Source organism: Cebus imitator, unplaced genomic scaffold (genome assembly GCF_001604975.1).
Source record: "Cebus imitator isolate Cc_AM_T3 unplaced genomic scaffold, Cebus_imitator-1.0 Scaffold299, whole genome shotgun sequence".
NCBI classification, from domain to species: Eukaryota; Metazoa; Chordata; class Mammalia; order Primates; family Cebidae; genus Cebus; species Cebus imitator.
Window position 1 is genome coordinate 1,857,928 of NW_016107614.1, and position 20,874 is coordinate 1,878,801.

Genomic DNA, 20,874 nt, shown 5'->3' on the forward strand with positions numbered 1-20,874 from the left:
AATGAAAAAGTATATTCTTGATCTTCACAACAGTAGTATGAAAATGATGCTTTTCACATTACAAAGTAACGAACTACAGAAAGTAGGTAAGTTCACCAATCTCACTTGATAATTAGTGGCAAACCATTTCCTTGCAGTATCCTCTGGCGACAAGTAAAAGTTTCTTTCTGTGTTTATCACAACACCGAGTCTCTTCAAAACCCTTGAGTCATATTTTTTCAAATTATAAAGAAATGTATTTAATGACTAAAATGTAACTACACAATTTGAAAATGTTTATTTGGCTACTGTAATATAAATATCTAGAACCAGGAATAACAATAGTTAGATGATTATCCTTACATCTTTATAAAAAGAATGGGCTGAGGGTTTCTACTGCCTCTAGTAGAAGGCAGCAAGTACGACTGTTATCCTAAGAAGAAAAAGCTGGGAAATCTACAAAATCATAAATTTCCTTGAACCTATCAAACAACTGAGGTTTCAGAACAATTAGGTGCAGTGAGTTTCAAAGGGGAGACAGGACACTTGAACTGTTTCAGCTTTAACAAAACAAAGGAGAAAGAGGCAAGTGCCGTAAAAAAAAAAAAAAAAAAAAAAAAGAAAATATTGTCTGTGGCTAAAACTTCTTTCTTTCACTTGTAGCATCTTCATGCCACAGTGGCTAGTGCTTCTCATGCAGTAAAAATGAAATATATAGTAGTTGATTTTAAATTTAGAAAAAAAGAACTTAGAAAATTTTATTTTAAAAAATATATAAGAAATCAAAAGAGAAAGATGTAATATTGTTAGCTGATATAATCCAAAATGATCTATACATTTAATACAATCCTTATCAAAATCCAAATGGTGTTTTTTGCAGGGGGAAAAAAAATCCACCCTGAAGTTTCAAGACACTCCAACTGCCAAAACAATATTGAAAAAAAAGAACATTTGGAGGTTTCACACCTCTTCATTTCAAAACTTATTACAAAGCTACAGTAATCCCTACCAAAATGTGGTACTGACATTAAGAGAGACACATGAACTAATGAAACAGTCCAGAAATAAACACTTAGATGTGGTCAGATGATTTTCTACAAGGATATTAACACCATTCAATGGGAGAAACAACTCTTCTCAACAACTGGTGTTGGGAAACATGGGCATCCACATACTACTAGGCTGGGCACTGTGGCTTACACCTGTAATCCCAGCACTTTGGGAGGCCACGGCAGGAGGATCACTTGAGGCCAGGAGTTCGAGACCAGCCTGGCCAGCATAGTAAACCCCTATCTCTGCTGAAAATACAAAAAAAATTAGCCAGGTGTGATGGTATGTACCTGTAATCCCTGCTACTTGGTGGCTGAGGCACGAGAATCGCTTGACTCCGGGATGCAGAGGTTGTGGTGAGCTGAGACTGTGCCACTGCACTCCAGCCTGGGAGATACAGTGAAACTCTGTCTCCAAAAAATTAAAATAAAGAATGAAGCTGGATCCTTGCCTTGTATCGTATACAAAAATTTACTCAAAATAGTTTGAAGACGTACTGTAAAAGCTCCAACTATAAAACTTTTAGAAGAAAACAGGGCAAAAGCTTCATGACACTGGATCTGGCAACGATTTTTTGGATACAACTCTAAAAGAACAGACAACGAAAGTAAAAATAGATAAACTGAAACTAAATCAAAATTTAAAACTTTGTGCATCAAAGGACACAAGAGAGTGAAAAAAACAAATTATAAAAGGGGAGATAATCTGCAAATTGTGTATCTGATATGAGGTGAATATTAAGACTATATAGGCTAGGGGAGGTGGCTCACACCTGTAATCCCAGCACTTTGGGAGGCCAAGAAGGGAAAGCATGAGCCTAAGAGTTCTAGGATTCTCTGAGTTCTTGAGTCTAGGAGTCCAAGACCACCCCGGGCAACATGACAAGGCCCCAACTCCACAAAAAATTTCAAAATTAGCCAGGTATGGTGGCGAGTGCCTGTGGTCCCAGGCGCTTGGGAGGCTGAGGCAGGAGGATTACACGTGCCCGGGAGGTCAAGGCTGCAGTGAGTAGTGTCTGCACCACTGTACTCCAGCCTGGGCAACAGAGTAGCATCCTGTCTCCCGCACCACCACCCCCGGGCCCCCGCCTACTTCCCTCTCCCTTCCCAAAAGAACAAATATATATATTTATATAAATACACACACACATATATATAGTTCTTCATGCACACACACACATATGCATGCACGCACGCACGCAGAACTATAACTTAACAACCAACAATCTAATTCAAAAATGGGCAAAGGACTTGAACAGACATTTCTCTAAACATGATATACAAATGGCCAACAATCACACAAAAAGCTGTTCAACACTATGAATCACTAGGGAAATGCAAACCAAAATCACAATGAGATACTACTTCATGTTCATTAGCATAGCTACTATTGAAAAAAAGAAAAACCGCCTTTTGGCTCTCTGAGCAGCACCATGACGGTTGGCAAGAACAAGCGCCTTACGAAAGGCAGCAAAAAGGGAGCCAAGAAGAAAGTGGTTGGTCCATTTTCTAAGAAAGATTGGTATGATGTGAAAGCACCCGCTATGTTCAATATAAGAAATATTGGAAAGACGCTAGTCACCAGGACCCACGGAACCAAAACTGCATCTGATGGCCTCAAGGGTCGAGTGTTTGAAGTTAGTCTTGCTGATTTGCAGAATGATGAAGTTGCATTTAGGAAATTCAAGCTGATTACTGAAGACGTTCAGGGCAAAAACTGCCTGACTAACTTCCATGGAATGGATCTTACCCGTGACAAAATGTGTTCCATGGTCAAAAAATGGCAGACAATGATTGAAGCTCATGTTGATGTCAAGACTACCGATGGTTACTTGCTTCGTCTGTTCTGTGTTGGTTTTACTAAAAAATGCAACAATCAGATACGGAAGACCTCTTATGCTCAGCACCAACAGGTCCGCCAAATCCGGAAGAAGATGGTGGAAATCATGACCCAAGAGTTGCAGACAAATGACTTGAAAGAAGTGGTCAACAAATTGATTCCAGACAGCATTGGTAAAGACATAGAAAAGGCTTGCCAATCTATTTATCCTCTCCATGATGTCTTCGTTAGAAAAGTAAAAATACTGAAGAAGCCCAAGTTTGAATTGGGAAAACTCATGGAGCTTCATGGTGAAGGCAGTAGTTCTGGAAAAGCCACTGGGGATGAGACAGGCGCTAAAGTTGAACGAGCTGATGGATATGAACCACCAGTCCAAGAATCTGTTTAAAGTTCAGACTTATAATAGTGGCAAATAAAAAGTCTCATTGGAAAAACAAACAAACAAAAAAAACCAACCACAGAAGTTAACAAATGAGGGCAACACTGTGGAAAAACTGGAAGCCTTTAGCACTGCTGGTTGCAATGTAAAATGGTGCAGCCAATGTGGGAAAGTCTGGTAGTTCCTCAAAAACTTAAAAACAGAATTACCATATGAACCAACAATTCCATTTCTAGGTATATACAAAAAAAAAAAAAAATTAAAAGCAGAATCTCAAAAAGAGATATTGTAAACCCATGTTCATAGCAGAATTATTTAAAACAGCTAAAAGGTGAAAGCAACCCAAGGGTCCACTGATGGATGAACAAAATGTGATATATACATAAGTGGAATATTGTTCTGGTTTAAAAAGGAAGGAATTTTGACACATACAACAACATTATCTTAGGCAAAACAAGCCAGTCACAAAGTGACAAATACTCTATGATTCTACTTATATGGAGGTATCTAGAATAAGCAAACTCATTGAGACAAAAAGTAGAATAGTGGTTGCCAGGAGCTCAAGAGAGGAGGAAATGGGAGAGTTACTGTTTAATGGACAAACGGTTTCCATTTTATAAGATGAATAGAGTTCTGGAGACTGACTGCACTACAATGCAAGTACTTAACTGCTGATCTTGTATACTTAAATATACTTAAGATATTAAATGTTACGTATATTTACTGTAATTAAAAAAAATAAAAAGGTACAATCCATGAAGAAAATGCAAATAATTTCAAAAAAGATGGAGACCTAACAAACGGGGAGAGGAGGGAAGAGAAGAGAAACAGAATACAAGCTCTCATAATGGAGGGGAAAGAACAAAGAAAGTCTAAAATGCAAATACCAGTTCATAAGGAAAGAAAGAAAAAAATGAGACCTATACTCATGAGCAGAAAGAAAGAAAATACTGACTCTATTAAGACATTCAAATCAAACACTGAGGCTCTATATAACTCTAGCCCAAATTTGTATATAAGTAGGCATATTCTAAACTTAGGTCACTGATTAATTCTAAGAATCTCCTTAAGCAAGCTACTGAAAAAAGACAAGAGAATCACAGAATTTTAGAGTTGAAAGGTACCTCAATGTGTACACATTCCAAATGCCTCGTGGTTTTTACACTGACAAAATGTAAAATACAAAAAATAAGATTTTGTTTAATATCTAGACTTCAGTGATTTTTTATACTTAAAAATGCACTGGGCCGGGCGCGGTGGCTCAAGCCTGTAATCCCAGCACTTTGGGAGGCCGAGGCGGGTGGATCACAAGGTCAAGAGATCGAGACCATCCTGGTCAACATGGTGAAACCCCGTCTCTACTACAAATACAAAAATTCAGCTGGGCATGGTGGCGTGTGCCTGTAATCCCAGCTACTCAGGAGGCTGAGGCAGGAGAATTGCCTGAACCCAGGACGCGGAGGTTGCGGTGAGCCGAGATCGCGCCATTGCACTCCAGCCTGGGTAACAAGAGCGAAACTCCGTCTCAAAAAAAAAAAATGCACTGCTGGCTAAGGAAATCTTATTTTACTTGAATCTTTTCCTTTCATGTTGCTGGTGTAACCAGAAAACTTTGAGCAGCACTGCAGATGAGAGGAGTACAGTTACCTCAGCCTATTCCACCTTATTCTTGTGTTAAACACTGCCTTCATATCTTAGAGTTTCTCACCAGTCACTGCTATCTCTGTGAGAGCAAAGTCAGTTGGACACAGTTCTCACACTCAGGCATTCATGCCTCATTTAATTCCTACCAATTGTAACTCCTGAAGTTACACTGACTGTATTCTAATTTCAGTAGGAATGTCCTATCAATATTCGGTAACTAATATCTTGTTGGTTATCTTACAATCTTGCCTTTTCCAACTGTTTCCTCCTTATAATAGTTTTAATTTCTTCCTGAGTATGGTATGTAAGCGTCCTCCTTTAGCTCCCAAAATCTTTACTTAAATCCTTTGCCTATTTTTCTATGGTCCTGTTTTCATCATCATTCCTTTCACTGACAACTTTCCAAGCTAGTAGTATATGCAGATGCATTTCTTAACTCCCACCAACACCCACATATTCATTAATGCTGTCAGACTTATTGTCTGTCCTCTACAACCAGAATTCTTGAGAACCTATTCTCTGAAAGCCCACTGTAGTGTTTTGAGGGTACTCGCTCAACCCATCTGAGGCCCATTCTGGGAAATGGTACAGGAGTCCACGTTGTTTGACAAACATGACAACCCATCCCCCTACTCATTATACAGTATGGGGCCAGGAAGATAACTGAATGCAAAATGGGTAACTCATTTATTTTATGACTCTATCTTCTTTTTAATCTGATTCTTCTTACTTCCTAAAATGAAGGTCTTTTATAAAACTCAGTATTTTGTGCTTTACTCCTCAAAAACTTTGTTTAAATAATCCAATCACATGTTTTCAGAAACCCTCTCCAGTATATTTTCACCTCAGACCTTTTATTTCAACTCATTTCCCACAACTCTGTCTACCGACACTTTAAATGTTCACTCTCACCTCAAAATACTTTGAGGTATCTCCATTATTCTCCTCATAAAAATGGCCACTGCACCACAACTTCCCCTTCTCTCTTCTTGACTTCTAACTGACTTTTAATTCACCATGCCAAGCCATCTGGGGTGGAAGCCTAACGTCAGTATCACTTCCCTCTCCCTTATTTATATATTTACTTATTCAATAAGCTTTGACAATTTATTTCAGATTCTCTACGCACACTGCTTCCTTACGCATCTTCACAGCCATTACTCTAGTTCAGTTTCATTTTCTGAATTATTTTAAGAGCCTCCCATAATTTTCACACTGTAAATCCTAAACACAATTACCAAACCAACCACTCTAAAACACACGAAGATCCTTTTAAGGTTCAGTTTGAGTTCTATCTTCTAGATTAAGTAACTCCAGTGTCATCTACTGCATCTCTCAAACTGCTACAGTACTTACCTTTTCTTTTATTAGCCACCATCTCTAAATTACTACATACAGGAACGAGAATGGGATTTTACATTCAATGTTCCCTGCCTACATGGGAACTCAGGTTCTGGGTGCACAGGATGGGTGATTTAAATCTCTTTATAGATTACAAGTCTAATTGCTTTTGCCACCCACAGTTTCCTCAATATTCTCCAACTAAGTGGGGACCAGGTCTTTTAATTCTTTGTTATCCTCTCTGGCCAAACACAGAACCAGACATCTAATAAACTTGCCAAATGATTAGTCTATTCATTGACTATGACCGCATAAAATTGAACAGAGCAGTCACCAATTAATGGTTTCCCCAGCCTGTTTTGCAAACAATGCCACAAATCAGGAGACCAAAAAAATAAACTCTTTGATAGTTAATGGAATCTCCTACTGAGCACAAATTCACATCAAGTAGTTTTCTTTAATCCTTCTAAATAATCTATACCAGACGTCTCCAGAAATATGACAAAGTAAGCCCCAGCAATTTAGATTTGTACAATTAACTGAGCACCTAATTAACACGTATTAATTTGTCACATCTGTTTAACTTTGCATTCTATTTAAATCTCATACATAGGCTGGGCGCAATGGCTCAAGCCTGTAATCCCAGCACTTTGGGAAGCCAATAGTCAGGTCACTTGAGGTCAGGAGTTCAAGACCAGCCTGGCCAACATGGTGAAACCCCATCTCCACTAAAAATACAAAAAGTAGCCGGGTGAGGTGGTTCGCACCTGTAGTCCCAATTACTCAGGAGGCTGAGGCACAAGAATCGCCTGAACCCGGGAGTGGAGGGTTGCAGTGAGCTAAGATCGCGGCACTGCATTCCAGCCTAGGCAACAGAGCAAGACTCTGTCTCAAAATATGCATATATATATATATATATAAATATATAAAATACATGTATTTTATATATATAATCTCTCCTTTATATATATGTGTGTATCCTTTAAGTATCTCATGTGTTTCTTTCTCACTCCTAATGGAAGCTATATTGATATTTTCTCCTCCACAGTTCTTTTTATATAATATGTATTGCAAATACTTACTGATTTGTGGTATTCTGGTATAAGATGACAGGCAAGTCACATCAAGAATGGTTGAGTAAGCCCAACGTAATATATTCAAAATGAATACATGTTGAAGAATACAATAAAAAGGTAACAACTAGATTTATCATTTGCTCTTAATATAAACTTTCAATGGGAGCAGGGCAAAGACGAGGTGAGAATGATTCCTGGACTACGAAAGGCCAGGTATCACTGCATCCTGTGCCAAGCACCTACATCCTGCCGCTAACACTGCCAATATGCCTAGAGAAAGGCTGAAGGGGATGCTAAAGGAGACAATGCCCAAGTGAAGGGAGAACCACAGAGATCTGTGGGTTGTCTGCTAACCCTGCTCCTCCAAAGCCAGAGCCCAAGCCTCCAAAGGGCCCTGTAAAGGAGGGAGACAAGGTATCCAAAGGGAAAAAGGAAAAAGCTGATGCTGCCAAGGAGGGGAAAAACCCTACAGAAAATGGAGATGAAAATCAGACCAGGCACAGAAAACTGAAGGTGCTGCAGATGCTGTGTGAAGTGTGTGCATTTTTCATAACTGTGTACTCTTACTGACTGTATAGTTTGAAATACTATTTTTCACCAAGTTTCATAAAAATGCAGAATTTTGTTTTACTCTTTTTTTTTTTTTTTATGTTGTTAGCACACAGAACACTTCATTGTTGTTTTGGGGGAAGGGGCATATATCATTAACAGGATGGTCTCGATCTCTTGACCTCGTGATCCACCCGCCTCAGCCTCCCAAAGTGCTGGGATTACAGGCTTGAGCCACCGCGCCTGGCCTTTTTTTTTTTTTAAAGCTATGCTGTGAGCACACAGAATATTTCATTGTTGCTTTTAAAGCTACGCTGTGAAGACATAGAATACTTCACTGTTGCTTTTTGGGGAAGGGGCACAGAATGTCTCCAAAGCTGGACTGATGTGGGGAAAACACCCTTCTCTCCTAGTTTTGAGACTTCCTCTTGGCTCCCAGGAGGTGGGATTTCCTGACTTTGACGCACATGGTCACCATGACACAAAAACCTTGTGGTATGGAAAAGCAAATGTGTTTTTATGTCCTCTTCTCCCTTTCCACCTTTTGGCATCGATTTAACTCCCTTAAATCCAAACATCTGTTGGGACCTCAGCCCCAATAAATGGTTACCAGTGTGTCAGGCAATCTGGACTTACCAGTGATACCACTGAGATGGCACCCCTCAAAAGAGTAGTGGTTCCATTTCTAGATTGTGGATCTTCAGATAAATACTGTCATTTTCATTTCAATTCCTGAAAGTCAGGGGCAACTCTTGAAAAGTTGTTAAATAATATGCTAAATGTCAAATGTCAACCCTCACTCTAAACTTCCCCTGTTCAAAGCATCAGATGAAGACTTCAATCGGTTTTATAGAGGCTTTCTGATTTTTGTCTACTGAATAGGGGAGTCTGAAAGTTGTTCTATACTGTTAACGACAGTCTGCCCATGTTCTGCCAGAAATACCATGATTGTTTATTGAAAGTATCTTTAACAAAGCTGGATACAGTTTGGCTTGGAGGAAAAAAAAAAAACTATCAATGTACTAAAATAGCAACAAAGGCCTGGAGCGGTGGCTCACACCTGTAATCCCAGGACTTTGGGAGGCCAAGTGGGGTGGATCACCTGAGAGGTCAGGAGTTTGAGACCAGCCTGGCCAACATGGTAAAACCCTGTCTCTACTGAAAATACAAAATTAGCCAGGCATGGTGGCACACACCTGTAATCCCAGCTACTCAGGAGACTGAGGCAGAATAATCGCTTGAATCTGGGAGGTAGAGGCTGCAGTGAGCTGAGATCATGCCACGGCACTCCAACCTAAGCAATAAGAGCGAGACTCCATCTCAAATAAATAAATAAAATGAAATGAAATAAAATAAAATAAAATAGCAAAAAAAACTAAAATGTTAAAGGGATATAACCAAACAATGCATATTCACGAATCGGAAGAAATTATGAAATATTCAGCAAAATATTTGCTGATACAGTGAAAAAGACTTAGTTACATGACTCCTGAGCTAGCTGGGCATTGAAAGGTATCTATAATCTGGCTCCAACCATATCACTGGTAACTTCCAAAAATAAATGCCGTGTTCCACCCAGGATGTGCCTTCTCATCTCGCTTATCCAGACTTAGATGTTCTTCAAAAACACAGATCAAGTTCTAACTTTTTTTTTTCTTTTGCAGACAGTCTTGCTGTGTCACCCAGGAACGATCTCGGCTCACTGTAGCCTCTGCCTCCTGGGTTGAAACAACTGGTGTGCCTCCCAAGTAGCTGGAATTACAGGCATGGGCCACCACAGTTAGCTAAATTTTTTATATTTTCAGTAGATATGGGGTTTTGCCATGTTGGCCAGGCTGGTCTCAAGCTCCTGGCCTCAAGTGATCTACCTGCCTGAAGCTTCCCAAAGTGCCAGGATTATAGGCGTGAGCCACTGCATCCAGCCTCAAGTTCTAACTTCTTAGAACATTCTCCTAATATGCCAATAAAAAATACTAAATTTACTTTAGTCTTAACATAAGTGCATAAACTAATTTTATATTTTGGTATAACATCCTACTCTCCCATCATCCTTAATGAATTGTCATGTTAATCTGTACTTTACAACAGCTATCTCCATCTCAGCCATACACAAGAGACTCATCACTGAAGCAGTCCATTTTTAGGAGTAAAAGTAATTTCTTATCCTTCCCATCTCTCTGCCACCCTCTCACTACTACTAGATTAGTTCTTCATATTATCAACACATCTGTAATAAAAAAAATCTCATTAGATGGTTTTTCAGTGATATATAAAATAACATAGATATACGTGTACTTTAGTAAACATACATGTTTCAAAGCAATGACACTCTAGTACTAAGAGTACACCTGGTGCTCACACCTTGAATTCTTAATTCTCTACAAGTAACCAGAGTTCTTTGGAGAAAGCCAGGGCTGGGACAGGGAAAGTACATGTTAAGACTGGAGCATCTTTTCATGCCAAAAGGTAAAATGAAGTGCCAAACAAACAAACAAACAAACGGCAAGAAAGACGTCAAAAAGGATGTAAGAGCCAATTTCAAAGGGCTCTAAATAGCCTTGGATAATGTGAACTGCAAAGTAAACAATGGTTGTAATGAATTATAACCCACAGAATAAGAATTCGAGTTCATACTGATACATTAAAACAACAACATAAATGGGGAGAAACAGAAGTTCTTCCTTACAATAGAATTCCAACTCATAAAGGTAGAATAATGGAAAGAGAAAATCATTTGGTTAACATCACAGTAATATTTTTTTTCAGGTAATATTCATCAGTGGATGCTAAAATTAGTGTATTATCAAAAACTAGCGTAATTTTAAAAAAGAGGATATTTACAAAATCTCAAGGTACCTCCCCCTACAAGGAATCCATTAACTACAAAAAGGAAAAAAAAGAAGAAGAAAGAAAGAAAGAAAGAAATCTTAGAGAAAAGAGGCAGATAGCACCTTAACCAAGTGATGAAAGTACACATCGCCATGTGCTTTCTGATATGGTGCACTAAAAATGATACATCAGTAAGACTGTAATCCTGGACTGGATCTTGGACGAGATAAAGGACGCTATTGAAATAAATGGCAAATTTGCAAAGGTTTGCAGATTATACTATTATATCATTGAATTTCCTGAATTTATAATTGTACTATGGTTATATAACATGCTAACATTTGGAAAATCTGGCAAAAGGATATATGGGATTCCCTTTTACAATTTTTGCAACTGTTTCATAAGGCTAAAATTAATTTTAAAATTTGAAGCTTAAAAAAAGGTTAAAGGAAAGTCTCATGAATAAGCAGTACACAGAGAACTATGTACCAATGGTCGGCACATGTAAATACTCAAAACAGCTATTAATTATTATAATTTTCCAAGTTTATTCAGCCTCCTGACTTCTTAGTCACTCTTTTAATAAATATTTTAGAGTGCCTACTTTATGTCCATAAAACAGAAAAAGGAAGGAAGGAAAGAAGTAAATAGGTAACTGAGGCAGTCAGTCACTAACAGATTCTTAACACAGCTAGGGTTGGTCATTTCAAATACGCTTTCCCTCTTTCCAACTTTTGAGTTGGAGAAATTTCCAACTGAGGATTCTTTCCCTTTTTCCAACTGAATTCCAAGGCCTACTTAATTCTTGCTCTCTATTTTCCATGCTCCTGCTCCTACTGTTATCAAAATGCATATATTCTAAAAACATGGATCAAATCTCAGCTATGTGATTTTGCCCATAACTTAATGTCTCTGATCCTTTCCATTTCTTTCTTTATAAAACTAGGATTGTTTTGAAGATTAAGTGGAAGCATGTGGCTGGGCATGGTGGTGCACGCCTGTAGTCCCAGCTTCTCAGGAGGCTGGGGCATGAGAATCGCTTAAACCCAAGAGGTGGAGGCTGCAGTGAGCCATGATCACGCCACTGCACTCCAGCCTGGGTGAAAGAGCGAGACTCGGTCAAAAAAAAAAAAAGAACATGTAAAAATAACTGGCACATAGCAGATGCTCAGAACACATTAGTTGCCTTTCCTTTCAAATTATATTCTCTAACTTCTGCAGGATCCTGAAGTGTAGTTCAAAAATTTTTACTAATCTCTAGGAGAATCCCTGTTCTATTTCCCAAAGAAATAGAACTTCTGTTTCCCAAATATCAGATCAATATTTCTAACTGCTTTTCCAAATACTACCTAGATTATTCCACCACGCCAACCTCGAACTTGATTCCAATACCATGCTCTATGCTGCCACCTACTGGCTATTACCACACTCTCCAGATAGTTCCTCCTTTAGAATCTGAAGCCAGCCTTAAAATGCAAGTCTCAATCCAGTGAATATAATTTCAAAAAAATAAAATAAAAAATAAAAAGATTTAGTTCCTAGATTCTAGTCCTTCTCAGACAAGATGCTCCAAATGACTAGAAAGAGTTCCAATATAAACACTTTTAAGTCTAACACAACTAAAGAAATACTGTATATCTGACAATTCACATGATATAGGCTTTCTCTTTTCCTATTTTCTATTACAAATGTATGAATTCTCTGAAAATAATAAATGCCAAAGAAAGGAGGTATAGTATCCAATGGAGAAAAACAGCTTTCCCAGAACCAGCAGAGTTGTCAAATGGAAATATTATTTCTATTTAGAAAACCAACAAAAAACTGTAGAACTACAAACAGGACAACAGTTGTTTTAAATGCTTCATCGTTTCATGACTTTCTCTATCTGTATTTCCTTCTAAAAATATTCACACAAGCCAGTGTGGAGATGTGCATCTGTAGTCCCAGCTACTTGGAGGGCTGAAGAAGCAGGATCACTTAAGCCGTAGAGTAGTTCCAGTTCAGCCTGGACAACACAGTGAGACCCTATCTCTTAAAAATTCATATAATATTTTACCCTCATATAGCAAAGGAAAACTCTCAATCATATCACAAGAATATACTGCATACAACCACCAAGCATAGAATGACTCTCTTCCTTATCGTAAACTGAAAAAATAAAAAAATTAGTAACTGTTTTTTCTTTTTATTCTTCAAAAGTTCCTATTAAATGGCTTGCTCAGTAAATAGCCACAAGACGTGTGCACGCGCACGTGCACACACACAGAGTTTAAAATTATGAACTTCAACTTCACTGGAAGTTTAACTCAAAACCATGTTGCTTTACTTTCTAGTCTCTCGTTTTGGAGCCACATTAAGTTTGAAAAAATCCTCCTCAATTCAACAAAAATAGGCCATTCCAAACACAGCAACAACGTTTTCATGTAGAAAACAAAAAGAAGCCATGAAAGAACATTAAGAAGCTTTTAAGTTGGCTTTCAAATTTTAAAGCAACTTGCCAACAAGGATAAATAGTGATACAATGGTTATATGCAGGGGTACAAGGAAACATATAGCATGGTCTATCTAGTCTTTGGCAGTTGACAATGTAGTCAGGAACAAAAGATTCAAACACAGAAACAGATAAACAAAATAAGGCAGAATATTAACTGACAAGTAATTGGCACAGATAATATTTACAACAGTGTGAAAGGTTGAAACAGCAATAGGAGCAGAGGAAGGGTGGGGCTTAAGAGTAAAAGCAAGGGAATTTCTAGCTATAGAGAAAGGGTATGCTATGGTGTAGTCCAAACACTAGTTAAAAGCATCTTGTTTAAATGATCAGATCAGTTTAGCTGAAAGAAAATTGTACAGAAAGAAAAGTGTATTAAAATGTGGAGGGTACTGTGGCACTGTTAGGCTAATGAATCAAAAAGACAATGAGAAAGTCATCGAAGACTATAAGGTAACATTTCTACACCATTTGAGGGGTGAGGGTTGGAGGTAGTTTAACCTTGTAGGAATATTTAAGAGACTGAAGAAAATTAAGATAGAACTATAGTAGTAACTGTGGAAATGAAAAAGAATAAAATTCATTATCAGGAAAAAACTGATAAAATCTGGTCAATGATTTAAGTTAAGAGTGCATAGGGCAGAAGAAAGTGTTTCCAAGGCTTTAAAACAGGGAACAGAAGTACCATGGAAAAAAAAAAAAAAAGACAGTAAACCATTATTAATAAATGTTTCCAACAACTGAAATGTTTTTTTTTTTTTTTTTGAGACGGAGTTTCACTCTTGTTACCCAGGCTGGAGTGCAATGGCGCGATCTCAGCTCACTGCAACCTCCGCCTCCTGGGTTCAGGCAATTGTCCTGCCTCAGCCTCCTGAGTAGCTGGGATTACAGGCACGCACCACCATGCCCAGCTAATTTTTTGTATTTTTAGTAGAGACGGGGTTTCACCATGTTGACCAGGACGGTCTCGATCTCTTGACCTTGTGATCCACCCGCCTCGGCCTCCCAAAGTGCTGGGATTACAGGCTTGAGCCACCGCGCCTGGCCCGTGAAATGTTTTCTAAAGCAAAATTGTTTATGTTTAAAACAAAGCAATAAAACAACAGATACACAAAGGTTCAGCCAATTTACACAACTGAAAATAATAGCATTCATGCCCAGATATTATGAAGAAATGTGTTAAAGTATAAACCATAGTACATCATAAATCTACATGAATCAGTAACTGCTTGATCTAGACCTACATTACCATTTTTTTCTTTTTTTACTCCTCCGCCCCCCTTTTTTCTTTCTTTTTTATTTTTTGTTACCATTCTTTTTGCACTAAAAATAACTCTGATTCATTGAATTACCACACATTTTATTTTTAAAATAAACACAACAGTTTTTATTATTATTTTTTTTTTTTAAATAGAGGTGGGGTTTCGCCATGTTGGCCAGGCTGGTCTCGAACTCCTGACCTCAGGTGATCCGCCTGCCTCGGCCTCCCAAAGTGCTGGGATTACAGGCATGAGCCACTGCGCCCGGCCTGGGGTATGGTTTGAGACCTAGTTAATTACTCTGCCTAGTGAACTACATAAATAAAACAATGCATGGGCCAGGCACAGTGGCTCATGCCTGTAATTCCAGCTCGTTAGGAGGATGAGGCAGGCAGATCACTTGAGGTCAGGAGTTCAAGACCAGCCTGGCCAATACAGTGAAACCCCATCTCTACTAAAAATAAAAAATTATCCAGGTGTGGTGGTGTGCGCCTGTAATCCAGCAGCTCGGGAGGCCGAGGCAGGAGAATCGCTTGAACCCAGGAGGCAGAGGCTGCAGTGAGCTGAGATGTTGACATTTCACTCAAGCCTGGGCATCCCAGCGTGACTCCATCTCAAAAAAGCAAAAAAAAAAACAAAAAACAAAACAAAACAAAACAAAAAAACAAAGCAACAGCAACAATTTAAAAATGCATGGTATGATACAGATTTCTTAATAGGTTAATCAACAGGATGGAAGGAATTGAAAATGGCAAAACCCAGAGTTACCGTCAAACTCTTTCATAATTAAGTATAAACCCATACCTTTTTTTTCCTACAATCCTCCAACAAAGTAATACAACGTTTTAAGAAATGAAAACTTTAAAGTACTACACTAAATAAAAGTTCCTCAAGCTTCTTGGTTACCTTTACTTTATCTCTTCTCAAGCAACAGAATAAACAGTTTTCATCAAAAGTCCAATCAGAAATGCTTTCAGGTTCACAGTCTGCAAAAAAAATAGTAACAAATTAATAGTCAAAAAAGATAATTTTTCAGAAAATAAATTAGAATTAATTTCAAAATACTGTTTAACAAAAACCTAAGTAGTTGGGCCATATTTGTCTTAAAATTCTTAACTCTCAAAATTCTTAAGTTCTCAACTGCTCACTAGTTAATACATCATAAATACATACATTAAAAATATCAACTGAACACAAAAAGACGCTTACATGAATACAGCTTTAACCCACATGAAACTGTGAATAAATAGGAGACAGGCTTAAATCACCAAGGTATCATGTATGTCACCAGGAAGAATTTGAAATACCAAAAATTTTTTGAATACCTTTAAATAAACTGAGATCTTTTAATAATGCAGGTCCAAACAGCCCTTCAAGAATACTTTCAAACCCTGAAAGGATAAAAACAAAATCCATTACCACAATAATATTCACTCTGGTATTGAAAAATCTTTGCATAAAAAAATAATGGTGTTTTCTTCCAGTTCTCAAGGATCCTGGATTACTATTGAAGGGATGCTTAGAAAAAAGAGTGTCAACGGCAAATCTACAAGTAGCCTTTGCATTTCTGTCAATGATTAACGTTCAACACAAATTCTGAGCACATTCAAGAACAAGACCAATGAAGGAATAGAAATTCACAGGTTCTCCTACCATTTTACAAAATCCCAAACACCTCTTTGTACAAACTCTCAGGCTCTATTTTAAAAGGTACTTTTCTCAATGAATGAATCAAACTGCTTCAAAAATTTCCACAACTTACTAAATTATCTAAATTGTGTTTTTTCGAATACCAATTGAGACAAGAGATTTTTTGAGTTAACAGTTTATGAAATCTTCACTGAGAAAAACTACATCACACACATACAAGCTACAACATATATATATTTTTAAAGACTTCTGTAACTATTTAACACTGCCACAATAACTATGTGCTGGTTCCTTTATAAATGTAAACCCTACTGATTATACTTACCAAAAAAAAAAAAAATTGAGAAAGAAAAAAATCCAATATACTTGTATACAAACATTTAAACTATTATGTCCTTTTGCCAGTGTGAAAGTAGAAAATGAAAAAAATCAAAAACTTGTTTTTTCTGGCTTATTACCTCAAATACTGGTGATCTACTCCATGATAAATATCTTTGCCATCCTGCAATTTTTTATGGGTCAAGAGAGTAAGAAAATAAGAGCAGGAATCAGACTGTATCTTTAAACAACATACCAGGAATAATGGATTAAAACAGTGGTTCCCAAAATGTGTGCCATGGACCTCACTGAGAACTCAAATGGTTATTACAAGGGGTCTATGAATCGTATGTACCCTCACCTCAGTGTGGCCATGTCTTGTTCTTGCAGTATACATACGACTTTTCAAATGCAAGAGCATGACACTACAACAAAGTAAATATAAAAAGTGTTACTGAATTCCTAGCAGCTTAGGGCACTGTGTATTTTGCAACATTATCTGTCACCTAGAGGCTTGTGATTTTTTAATTGTTAAAAAGCACTCCCATGCTTAAAAGATAAGGTACCACTTTATTTAAAATACTACAGCCTGCTGGATACGTTAAGGCCCCCTCGCATCTATCAATTCTTTACCACGAATACAATCACAAAAAAAGATTTAGAAGGAGGTAGAATTGATGGCCTCTGAAAATGGTATTTTATCTGGCTATAAGAAGATGGTAATGTAAGGGATTTCTTTGCCTTAGTATTAAGCCATAACTTTTAGTAATCTCTCGTTTACCTACACCGTAATGAGAGAGCTGGTTTTTCTATACTACATGATATTTCCTACATTCCAGATTTTTCATTTATTGTTAGGGAGCAATTATTTTTCAACTCTCTTTACTTCCCATCAAAATTATTCCAAGGACATTAGCAAAATCAAACTAACCACTCAAACAAATGGGAGGTATCTATGTTTATTATTTACCTACAAAAATTAAAACATTTTCCACTGAATTGTTGGTTCCTTCTCTTCCCCACACTAGGTAGGAAAAAGGGTTTAGGGTAGGGCCATGGGGGTGGGGAGGCAGTAGTAAAAGAGAAGAGAAGAAACTGCTAGATACTGTCTATCTTGGCCCTGCAGACCAGATATTTTCAGAACACTCTAGACAAAAAAATAAGTAACTCCCACAGCCTATCTCCAATTCTTAAGCCCTCCTACCTGCCCCCACAAAGAGAAATTCTGATTTTACAAATAAAGTATTTCAACATCTTGAAAATATCATATACATACTTCAAATGGCTAAAGGAAATCATTAAGTAGGTCTTATCCCGAAGAGCAAATCTAATATTCTTTAGCCTAGGTTTACATTAAATTTTAACAAATTCCAAATCTGCAGGCTGACCATAAATTCTTGAAAAGGAAAAAAGTAAATATGCCAGGAAAGAAAAATGCAAATGAAAGCTCTGGGAGATAAAAATTTTAAAGAAGAACAGAATTTGATACAAGAAAAAAAAAATGAGCAGAACACCAATAATACTAACAAAAACTGAGTCATAAATCAAAATGCAATCACAAAGAAAGAACAAAAGCAAACACAAAAATCTGGTCATAAACACAAAGATTTAATCACAACTAATTTTGCTCAAAATAGCAACTGTAAACAAGTCACTCCTCTTTTGCTCATACCTGCAACAATACATTAAACCTAACAAATATTATTGATTTGATACCATAAAGTCCTATTTTGCTACTCTCTGTTCACTGGATGTTAATGCTGCTCAGTTTTATTAATACTAAATATTGAATTTAGCAGTTGCATAGCAACAGGGAATGTCTCATGTGCTATGCTTGACATTAACAAAAGACAAATAAGGGAAGAACAAATATATTCAAAATTTATACCATGATATCACCTAAAAGCCAGAAAGATCAATAACAAAATGCCATGGAAAACTAAATACTGAAAAAGACAGCCATGCCATTATGTTCAATCACTAGGGCTTTAAAACTACCTTTTCATATCCCACACAAAGAAAAATTATTTATTTTATGAAGTTGACTACTTTTGAAAGAATTCCTATCCAACATCACAACTGGTTTCAAGGTTGATCTCTAGTTTCCTCTTCACTGCAATCTGCACCATGTCTTCAGACTATTCCTAAAACACTGCTTCAATGATGCCAATACCTCTTCAAAGTTTATGCTGCTTAAAGAACAAACTCCAAATTCCAATTCAGCAATAACTGCTTATAATTAGACCCTATCTACTGTTAGCTGGCTTGCTTACCAGAGCTTTCCTGCTCATTCCCACAGCTCCGGTCAGGATGGTCTTCTGTTGCTTTCAGTGATCATGTCTACTTCCTAATACTTTCTCAATCTTTTGCATCTCACCTCTGCTCAAATATAGTATTTCTCTCCTTCAAGATACTCTTCAAACTGTTCAACAAATATTCATTTCTTCGACATATACTGAGTCTATCATCTGCCAGGGAATGCTCAACAGGTAGTGTTGAGCAGACATGTTACCTGCCCTCATGGATCTTTAGTTTCCAGTTCTCTCATCCTCAGAATTCCCAGATCGTTGTTCGATTTTAAATAAAAGTCAGTTGCTTAGTATCTTCTTTGCTTTCTATCATTTGCAAAAATAAAATTTGTCAGGCTATCTAAACCCTATGTTCTCATTTTTCTTTTTGTTCATTTATGTCTTGTCTCCTCAAGGAGAATTAATGCTCCAGGAAGGCTAGGAATCAATGTTTCTCTTACAGGAACAATGTTTCTCTAACAGGAAGGCTTTACATGCCTACTTTTGGCTTCTGATTCAATCACACAGCTCTTGAAAACAGAAGATAGAAGACTAAAACTCTCCCACAAATATCCCCCTTCAATCTAAATCACAATCCATTTCCAACCAAAACTGGGGAAACAAGCTATAAAAAGTAACAGAATACGAATATATCAAATACAAAGCTAACTAAGGTCAGCAATACAGACTGTTCTTTTGGAAAAAAAATTAACAGAATGAAAAAGTGGTTTATAGGTCTTGGGAACCTCTCCTCTGAGATACCAGTATAGAGACCAGTAGTTTGAGAGACGTGCTAAAGGAAATGTAGTAACATATCAGAAAATTAGCAATTTTTACAATAAGGTCCCCTGGATCTTGGACTCAGGCTCGTACTGAGCTTGGTGCTCAATCTTCAATAAAGTACAGTCACATGCCATATAACAATGTTTTAGTCAAGGATAGACTGCCTATACCACAGTAGCCCCCTAACATTATAATGAAGTTGATAAATTCCTACTGCTTGGTGATTACAGCCATTGTAATGCTGGACTGCAATTACTTTATTCTTAGATAAATTTAGTGTAACCTAAGTGTACAGTATTTGTAAGTCTACAGTAGTGTTCGGCAATGTTCTAGGCCTTCCTGTTCACTTACCACTTATTCACTGACTCACCCAGAGCAACTTCCAGTCCTGCACTCTCCATTAATGGTAAGTGCCCTAACCAGGTGTGACAATTTTTACTCTACCTTTTCTATGTTAAGAACACCAATACCACTGTATGACAATGATATTGTGTGACAATGATGGCAAATATTTCCTACAGTATTCAGTACCATAATGTGCTGTACAGGTTTGCAGCCTAGAAGCAACAGATTATACCAAATAGCCTAGGTATGCAGTAGGATATGCCATGAAGGTTTGTCTAAGTACAGTTTATGTTGAAAAGTGATGAAACTGTGTAACAATGTATTTCTCATAATGCATCCCCATTGTTAAGCAACACATGACTGTATTACATTTTACAAAATATCAGTTCAAAGGTGCTTGCTGGCAGTAATAATGTCCTAATAAACAAAAAGGGGAATGATACTATCTGGAGTTGTTTGCTTAAAACTCAGGATGTGTGTCTTGCTGCCACCACCACACTGAACTTCATAACAAGTCAGTCACAAAGTATTGGGTTGATGCAATAGTAATTGTGGTTATAATTTTAGAGCACTATATTATACAATCTTTTATATTCTATCCAAGGTGATTAAAGTAATCAATTCTTTTTAATTGATACTCCAACTATCTCAGTGTGTCATTCAAAGACCAGATGAGCTTCTATACATAATGAACAACGACCATTCAGGCTTCTCTTCTCCATACTACCCCTGGTGATTCATCTCATTATTAGAGAACTACATTCATTAAGAATTCTTCCTCTCCTCCTGAGCACCTGCTCCCAGATAATGCATATGAACCCTATTTGTTGGCTCACTTATCACTCTCAGAATTACCCAGCACAAGAACTGATGACAAAACCTGGCCAGATACACCAAAGAGAAATAATAATTGAATCACAACTAATGGCCCAAACTGAAACAGAATTAATAAGAAAAAAAAACAGTAGAACTTGAAGAAAAATTGTAAGCAGTATTTTTATTGAAGCCAGGGAGGAATAGCATTTTTTTTTTAACTGTTTTTTTTTTTTTTTTT

The 20,874-nt window shown here is 37.3% G+C and overlaps 2 protein-coding genes across 15 annotated transcripts in view; one reads left to right on the plus strand and one right to left on the minus strand.

Moving 5' to 3' along the window:
- The window catches only part of LCOR (ligand dependent nuclear receptor corepressor), a 152,489-nt gene that overhangs the window by 66,259 nt on the left and 65,356 nt on the right, over positions 1-20,874 (minus strand). For 12 of the 13 annotated variants that reach the window (XM_017502786.2, XM_017502793.2, XM_017502787.2 and 9 more), the window contains 2 exons: positions 15,762-15,827; positions 15,343-15,422 (listed from right to left, as the gene is read on the minus strand). In XM_017502786.2, the coding sequence (XP_017358275.1) occupies positions 15,343-15,422; positions 15,762-15,827 (146 nt within the window). Of the gene's footprint in view, positions 1-8,493; positions 8,580-15,342; positions 15,423-15,761; positions 15,828-20,874 lie in introns of those variants that run through there. The other variant, XM_017502791.2, reaches the window with a different exon arrangement.
- The window catches only part of LOC108285521 (40S ribosomal protein S3a-like), a 20,938-nt gene continuing 2,498 nt past the window's right edge, over positions 2,435-20,874 (plus strand). The window contains exons 1-3 of one of the 2 annotated variants that reach the window (XM_037729359.1): positions 2,435-3,287; positions 14,913-14,918; positions 17,639-17,646. In XM_037729359.1, the coding sequence (XP_037585287.1) occupies positions 2,462-3,256 (795 nt within the window). In that variant the 5' untranslated portion in view covers positions 2,435-2,461 and the 3' untranslated portion in view covers positions 3,257-3,287; positions 14,913-14,918; positions 17,639-17,646. Of the gene's footprint in view, positions 3,288-14,912; positions 14,919-17,638; positions 17,647-19,898; positions 19,912-20,874 lie in introns of those variants that run through there. The other variant, XM_037729360.1, reaches the window with a different exon arrangement.